Consider the following 8811-nt stretch of genomic DNA (forward strand, 5'->3'; position numbering starts at 1 on the left):
TGCCAAAGTAGCCGGATAGATGAGAGAGAAATACAAAATAATTAAATGAATAATATGATCCTAAATCCACAATTCATCGGATCCCAACAAACACACCACAAAAGATTACATTGGATGGATCTTAGAAAATATCATTGTATTGAAGATCAAAAGAGAGAGAGAACCATCTAGGTACTACTATGGACCCATAGGTCCTAAATAAACTACTCACACGTCATCATGGAGGCAGCAAGGTTGATGTAGATGGCCTCCGCAATGGTTCCCCCTATAGAAGAGTATCGGAGCAGGGCTCTAGATGGGATCACTTCAGAACAAATACTTGTGGTGGCGATAAAATTCTTTTAGGTCTCGTTTTGAGGGTTTCTGAATATTTGGAAATTTATAGGCCAAGAATTAGGGCAAAGAGCTATGATGGGCCCACAAGTCAGGGTGGCGCGCCCCTGGCTTGTGGGACCTCGTGGGTCTTCTCATCCTTCCCTAAAGCTTCCAGTGGCTCTTATTGTCAAGAAAAAAATGTCAAAAAGTTTCATCGTGGTTGGACTTCTGTAGGTTTGAATTTTTTGGAAAACCAAAAACAAGCAAAAAATAAGAACTGACACTAGGCACTAAATTAATACGTTAGTCTAAAAAATAATATAAAATGGCATATAAAGCATACCAAAGTGACAATATAATAACATTTAACAATTAAAATTATAGATATGTTTGAGATGTCTCAGCATCCCTAAGCTTAATTCTTGCCCGTTCTCAAAGAGGTTGCCATCCCGAATACGCGGGACTAAGCAGAAGTATTTGCACCACAAGTCAAAGTGAGGTTCACAGCTGAGGAAGGATTCGCACAGAGCGACATAGCCGGCTATGTGGAGGATCGAGTTAGGAGTGAGATGTTGGAGTTGGATCCCGTAAAACTTCAGGAGTCTGCGAAGGAAGGGGTGGATTGGAAAGCCTAGCTCCGGTAGAAGGAAGGGGACGAAGCATACCTGATCGTCACCCTGTGGCATCGAGAAATTATCATGAAGCACACCATCATACAAAATGACCAACCATGGTCGGATCCGCGCAAACTCCTTGTCTGGGAGATGTCCCTGAGTAACGATATGATTCAGTTGCCCTTGGGCAACTGAGCAGCTCTTCCACTCTCCTTCAAGGGGACCGGTAGGGCGGATGGATGAGGTAGGGGTATTCTCCATTGTGTTAAACTTTCGAGGCAGGAATGGAGGAAGGCGAGATGTGCGTGAAAGCAATAGAAGGGGCAGGAAGGATGTGAAATCTTTGTTGTATTTCCCTGATTATATGAAAGGAAAAGCCAAGTCGTGCGGTAATAGGACGCTTGAGTCCCGCAATGGTAAATGTGCATGTTTACCAGGCGTCATGCCTTACATACACACGCGGATCAAGAATGGGCATTGGTAGAACTGCTAAAGTAGAAATTGGGGCCCAACTCAACCTTTTGATTAAGTAAGGGTGGTGGGACCCCGGGGAGCGACGCGTCTAGAAACTACCAGCCTAAACCTGTGGCTAGTCCTCGGAAGAGCTAGCTACCGTTGGTAGGATCCTCGGATCCGACAAATAAAAACACCTCGCGAGGAATGTTGGTTGGCCAACGTCCGAAGTATCTAACTTTTTGGACTCACATAGAAAGAAGACATGGTTGTAGTTGAGGAAGATGCTAAAGAGGAGTAGCCAAATAAATCTACAAGAGACGTCGAATTCAAGGGAGAACTTTGACGTGGAATCAAGATGGAGCAGCAATTGAACTTGCTACGAAGCCAAAGACCTGAAAATGAAGCCACACCGAGGAGTTCGATGTCCTCGGCTGGAAGACCAATTCAAGGGCTACTTGCGGTGTCCTGGACTAGGGGGTGCTAACCACATCGACCCCATTGTAGTGGGCTGGGTCGAGGATCCCTGGATCGTCAACAAGTGGTCCATGACCGCCATCCCTCTTGCGTGATCAAGATGGAATCCTTCGAAGACTTGGCACATACACCAAGACATATTTTGAATCTTTAGCATGTTTATCCCTAGATCTAACCGACCTACATGTAACCCTAGGTACCCTCGGTGTCTACATAAACCGAGGGGTTTTAGATCATAGGATAGAGGATCATTCATATACATACGATCTCAAAATAGATCATCGTGTACTTTGTACTCCAATACAATCAATACAACAGAAGCAGGACACATGGTTTTACCTCTTCGAGAGGGCCCGAACCTGGGTAAACACCGTGTCCCTTGTTCATCTTGTTACCATCTAGCTAAGATCACCAACTCGGGATCCCCTACCCGAGATCTGCCGGATTTAACCCCGACAGCCCTCTTCGACGTTTTCTTCTCCGAGGCGGCACTTTGCTACAAAGAACATGATCGACTGTGTTTTTTTGTCTAAATTGATGACTTTTCGAACGTTGCTTCTATAAGCTCCTCAATTTAAACAAGCATAGGCGGCGACGAGGTTTGCTCGCGGTGCATCACTGGTGGATGCAGGAGGAAGAAGACTTCCACAACCCAAGAATTTAAATATTTTTTATTTTCTGTAAGGATTTCTTTTTTGTAAAAGTCTATGCTACCTAATATATGGCCTTTACAAGAAAACATCTCCTTAAACAGAAGAAAAATTATTTACTAATGAAACTTGAATTCTAATTCTAATTTTAGCAAAGCAAAACACAAGAAAACATCTCCTCAAACACTAAGCTCCCTCGAAAAGGGAGCCTCCTGGTGGGTCATGACTCATGAGTTTTAGAGGCAGGTGGACCTATGCTAGTGTGTGTGGGCTAGATTAGTTGGGCTAGTTGTCAGTGACACATGGCTTGCGTTTGGTGTCTTCCCAAACACAACAGTTCAACTATGTATAGCACTTCGCCTATCTCTTGGTGGATGTAATATAAATCAAGAACAATTACCCATCCAAGCATGAAATAAACTAAACAGGAAATAAAAAGTCCAGCAGAGAAACAAGAAGGTCCATTCTCTCTCTATTTTACTTCATTCTTTGGATATTTGCTTATTTTTACTTTATTTATGGTATTTATATTTCCTATTTTTTTGGATTTTTTTCTTTTCATGATTAATTGTCAACATATATGTATATTTCAAGACACACTTTTTCAACAAATACACGAACATTAATTTAAAAATGTATGAACGCTTTTGAAATCTCACAAATATTTTTAATATTTCATGAACTTATTTCAAATATGTGCACACTTCTTTGTAAATATATGATTTTCTTTTAACGAATATATTTTTTGAAATATCTCAATAGTTTTTTTTAAATACATGTAGATGGTTTTTAACTAATGAATATTTCTATATGTGTGGACACTTTAGAATTCACGAGTTTTTTAAATTTATTTTCATTTTTCAAATCTGCAAAATTTAGTTTTAAGTCATGTGAATACTTTTAAAAATATCATGACCATATTTTAAATGAACAAAAATCCTTGAAGATATATTTTAAATTTATAAAAATCCATGAACATATATTTTAAATATAGGTGCACAATATCTAAAATAGTTTACAAAATTATCTAAACATGGAATTGAAATAAAAATTCTGCATACAAAGGAAAAAACAAAAAAATGCAGGGCGAAAGATAGTCAGGGCGCTCAAGGTAGTGGGCCAGTTCGAGGTAGTCGGGGCGCAGTGCTACTGGACGCTTCTAAACGTCCTATAGCAGCCTTTGCGCTGGTATGTGTGCTTATTTTTTTGTTTTGCATCACAATAATACATGTCTCATTTATATTATAACGTTCATAATACGATCCACGTAGATACTGACATGACAAAACTAAAAAGACAGCAAATCGCTAGCTTTTGCACAAAGGAACACCAGCCAAGAAAGAAATTACAAAGACTGAAGAATCCCTTGAGCTTCATACTAACGCCGGTCACCTACATCTGACACCATCAAAGAAAAAACTGGCGGATCACCTCCTACTCTAGCTCGACGTGGTTCCATTGCTGATATGCAGCTTTGCGGTTCTTCAAGGTGGCTCACCAAGGCGAAGTCATTATAGTTGAACGAATCAGATCGAGGCAACACCCTGGACATGCCATCGAACTCCAGATCTGGTACCCCGCACAACTAAGACGTCAGAGGAGAAAACTATACCTAGCAGCCACCAATCACAAACCCAACACAAGATCTGTCTCCAAATGTCGTTGATGCAGACCATAATCTGCATTCACTCCACGTCGGCGCTGAAGCAGACGTCGTCGAAACAGCACAGCCCGAGGACACAAGTCTGTCACAAGGATGCCATCACCGCCACGACATCCCTGCTTGGACAAGCTAGTTCCCAAATCCATCACCGACCATAGAGTTTATCGCCTTATCAGGGAGGAATTAGAGCTTCTCTATTTAGCGTCGCCGTCAAAGCCAAGACATCGAATGACCCAAAATCTAAGGTACTAACGACCTAAAACCTAAAGCCACCTGGTCCGCACGTGCGGGATCCCGGACCTCCCCCCCCCCCCCCCCCCCCCCCCCACACACACACACACACTACCAACGACCAAGAGGCCGCCAGCGAAGGGGAGCCAACGAAGGACGGCGCCAGAACATTGCCCTCTCCTGGCGGCGCCTAGGGTACGTGTGCTGTTGGAGGCATGGTTTGCTCTGGGTTACCACACGTGTGAATTTTTGTAAAATACACGTCGTATGTAATTAACAATGTCTTCTCCTCACGTCTAAACCTTCTTCAGTAAAACTATGGAAGACAACACCACAAGGAAAAACACCAATCATAATATAACTAAAGTACGTAACCCAACGACCACCCATGGTACTACCACGGGAAAAATAGACCCATGAACGAAGAACGGCGCGGCAAAGCACGCAACACGTTGATTTGGCATCTTTGATGTCATCATTTTCGTCCACTGAAATCTTTTTAGCTATGCATACACAGTAGAAGTTTGATATTATTAGAGCACAAAAACATTGTTTTTGATGAGTGAGAAGATTTGTGGCAGCGCAGGTGCAGGGGCATGGAGTCCCTTGCACGTGCTTTTTTTTGGCTTCCGATTTTCATTTTTTTCTTATCTTTTGAACGAAAAGTCAAAATTAAATTTTGGTTTCATATCCATGTTTCTCGTGATAAGGATTTTCAAATAAGATCCATTTTAAATACATTTTGAGGAGTTTAAAGAAATTCCGTTAACTTTCAATATTTGTAAACATCACAACATTTGTAAAAATAAATTGCTTAATGTTTGAACTCTGAAACTTGATACAAGTGACCGACAAAATCGCAAGTTTCAGATGCAAAATCATAAGTTTCAAAGATTAGAACTTAAAACTTACCGTTCCCTCGTGCGGGGTCCAACTACTTTGCGGATCGCGAGTTAATCAGGTGGTTAGGAGGGCTTGGCAGAGACCAATCAGCCTGTGCGAATTTCCTGCTTTGATAAGATGTAGACACAATACAAGAAGAAAAATCAAAAAAGATGTGGACGGAATGGAGACAAAACTGTTTCCATGGGATTATATAACTCTAAATCTGAAGTACTATCGCTTTTGCTTGCTAACATATCCTGGTGTTACCTTTGCAAAGCTGAACTGCCTGCCACCTAGCATTCAGCATGGACGGTGAGATATCTGAAAAACATTGAACTGCCTGCAATCTACTTCTGAATATATACATCTTCCCCGTTCGAATGATTTTGTTACATCTGATTACAAATGTTCACTGGATGACTGAATTTATCTTGACAAGAGAGAGAGAGAGAGAGAGATCAGATGATTTCGCTCTACCTGATTTGCAAATATTCACTACTAGACGACTGAATTTGTCTTCAGATAGAAGTACTAAAGTAAGATTCTGTGTGTTGCCATGCTGTATAGAATTATAAGAACAACTGGTCCTGACTGAAAAATGACATCAGTGGTCTTTCAACCTGATCCGACTAGATGATTCTGTGTGTTGCCATGCGGACACATGTCCCGTGAAAAAAAATACTAGTGAGCATTGCAAAGGTGCAACAACGTATGAGAGTTTCCTCGATACTAGTGTTTTTTTCCCGAGAACACCTAGAGGTACGTAAAATCTGAAGAATGTTTGATCAGATCTAAGACTTTTGTTTAAAGAGAAACCCAAGAAGAAACAGAAGCTCTCGGTAACTTGCTAGGCTGGAACTGCTAGCTAGTTTAACCAGTTTTGTTTCGCCCTAGATTGATCATGTGTGTATTATGAGTTCACATACTACTGATACGTACCCCAAAGTAGAATGCGCCTTCATACGAATGCGTATACGTCTCTCTGCGCGTTTAATATTGAGGGGTATCGCATATCCATCCATCTCATTTACTAGTTTCTTTTAAATTCTTTTACTAATTGCCTATTTATCTACAGATAACCCTCTCGGTAATTAGTCCATTGATTGCTCACCAAATAATCTCACACCGACGCCCTCTATATATTTGCCTCGCCCCGTACAACTTTGCAGTGAGCACACAAACACAGAAAACTTGCTTGCATTTTGCAAGCAATACCACATAGTCATGGCCGCCGTGCACGAGAGCTCCGCGGCTCTCTTTGTGCTCTTTTTGTCGCTAATCCTCTCCTCCATGATGTCTTCAGCGCGCCACATGCCTGGCGACCCGTTGCCAAACATCCCTTCTCCACCACCCCACGTCCACATGCCTGGTGACCCAACGCCGGTCATCTCCTCCCCACCGCCCCACGACCACATGCCTGGCGACCCACCATCGGTCATCCCCTCCTCACCGTCCCACAAGTCCGTCGACAACATGCCTGGCGATGTCATCCCTTCCCCTCCGTCTTACATGCCTGACGACCTAGTACCAGGCGTCCCTCTCCCGCTACCAAACCTTCCTCTACCCCGGCTTCCAAACCTACCTCTGCCCCCGCTACCTAATCTTCCTCTACCTCCGCTTCCAAGCCTCCCTCTCCCCCCGCTGCCAATCCTCCTTCTTCCCTCGCTGCCAAACCTTTCTCTACCCCCGCTCCCTATCATCTCCTCCCCGCTACCCAACACCCCTCCTCTCCCGACCATCCCCTCCTCATTGTCTATCATCTCTTCCCAGCCTCCCCACTTCCCATCTTCATCATTGGAGGAGGCGAGGAAAGGCCCCATGGCCGTGCCGAGGCTAGTTCCTTTTGGGCCGGGCCCCATACATCATCGTCGACCGCCTTCATCGATGAACGAGGCGATTGAAGGCCCCATGGCAGTGCCGAGGCTAGTTCCTTCTGGGCCGGACCTCATACATCATCCCCGACCGCCTTCATCCAAGGACGAGGCAATGGAAGGCCCCATGGCAGTGCCGAGGCCAATTCCTTCTGGGTCGGACCCCATACATCATCCCCGACCACCTTCATCGACGGACGAGGCGATGGAAGGCCCCATGGCAGTGCCGAGGCCAGTTCCTTCTGGGCCGAACCCCATACATCATCCCGACTGCCTTCATCAATGGACGGGGCGATGGAAGGCCCCATGGCAGTGCCGAGGCCAGTTCCTTCTAGGCCGGACCCCATACGTCATCCCCGACCGCCTTCATCGATGGACGAGGCGATGGAAGGCCCCATGGCAGTGCCGAGGCCAGTTCCTTCTGGGCCGAACCCCATACATCATCCCCGACCACCTTCATCGATGGACGGGGCGATGGAAGGCCCCATGGCAGTGCCAAGGCCAGTTCCTTCTAGGCCGGACCCCATACATCATCCCCGACCGCCTTCATCGATGGAAGGCCCCATGGCAGTGCCAAGGCCAGTTCCTTCTGGGCCAAACCCAATACATCATCCCCGACCGCCTTCATCGATGGACGGGGCGATGGAAGGCCCCACGGCAGTGCCGAGGACAGTTCCTTCTGGGCCGAACCCCATACATCATCCCCGACCGCCTTCATTGATGGACGGGGCGATGGAAGGCCCCATGGCAGTGCCGCGACCAGTTCCTTCTAGACCGGACCCCATACATCATCCCCGGCCGCCTTCATTGATGGACGAGGCGATAGAAGATCCCATGGCAGTGCCGAGGCCAGTTCCTTCTGGGCCGGACCCCATACATCATCCCTGACCGCCTTCATTGATGGACGAGGCGATGGAAGGCCTCATAGTGGCACCCATGTCGGTTCCTTCCGGACCGAACCCCATACAACATGAAACTCTCGCCGCGGCGCTGCATCCCCACCATCATCATCGGCGTCATGCCCCGCCACTGGCTCCATCTCAGGCGTGATGGTTTCCCCACTGGCGACACATACACCTTTTACATTTAGTTACACCGGAATCACTAGCGAAATAAGGGATGGATTACTACACCTAGTTAAACATGTGGCATGTAACATGGATTGTTAGTTATTTGTGATGCATTACATTGAATTCATTATATTCCAGTACAATAAAGTGAGAACTTAGCATGCAAGGTGCTTTTAGTGTACCCCTCACTGTCCTAGAGTACAACACCATTTTAGCCGTCAGTGCGATCTGATGTGTGGGACGGGAGGAGGATTGCTGTGATATAAGGGCATCTCCAGCCGTTGGCCCCCCAGGGGGCACCTAAAATCGCCGCCTGGGGGTGAGCCGGCGTAAAAATTGGGCCTGGGGCCGAGTTGGTCCCCAGCCGCCGGCCCCAGGGCCGCCCCCAGGCACGTTTAAAAAAAAGAAGTTCGGCTTAAACACGATAAAATTCGGCCAAACACGATAAATTTCGGCCAAACACGATAAATTTCGGCACATTTCGGTGAAGTTCGCGGATTTTCATTACATAGCACATATACATAAACTAATCTAAAGGAAAAACTGGGTGAAGTCGCCGCCGTCGCCGCCATCGTCGTCGTC

The 8811-nt window shown here is 45.6% G+C and overlaps 1 protein-coding gene across 1 annotated transcript; it reads left to right on the forward strand.

Annotated features, from left to right (window-relative positions):
• Positions 1-6483: 6483 nt before the first annotated feature.
• LOC147973444 (uncharacterized) lies at positions 6484-8265 on the forward strand. The gene has a single exon (XM_087525002.1). It carries the CDS (start codon positions 6513-6515, stop codon positions 7878-7880), a length of 1368 nt encoding a protein of 455 aa, XP_087381128.1. The 5' UTR covers positions 6484-6512; the 3' UTR covers positions 7881-8265.
• The last annotated feature ends 546 nt before the right edge of the window (positions 8266-8811 follow it).

The sequence above is a fragment of the Triticum urartu genome, chromosome 5A, assembly GCF_056163025.1.
Source record: "Triticum urartu cultivar PI428250 chromosome 5A, HENAU_Tu73, whole genome shotgun sequence".
Taxonomy (NCBI): domain Eukaryota; kingdom Viridiplantae; phylum Streptophyta; class Magnoliopsida; order Poales; family Poaceae; genus Triticum; species Triticum urartu.

Excerpts from the sequence above, each read along its gene's own strand:
- LOC147973444 (XM_087525002.1), top strand. The coding sequence starts at position 6,513 with ATGGCCGCCGTGCACGAGAGCTCCGCGGCTCTCTTTGTGCTCTTTTTG.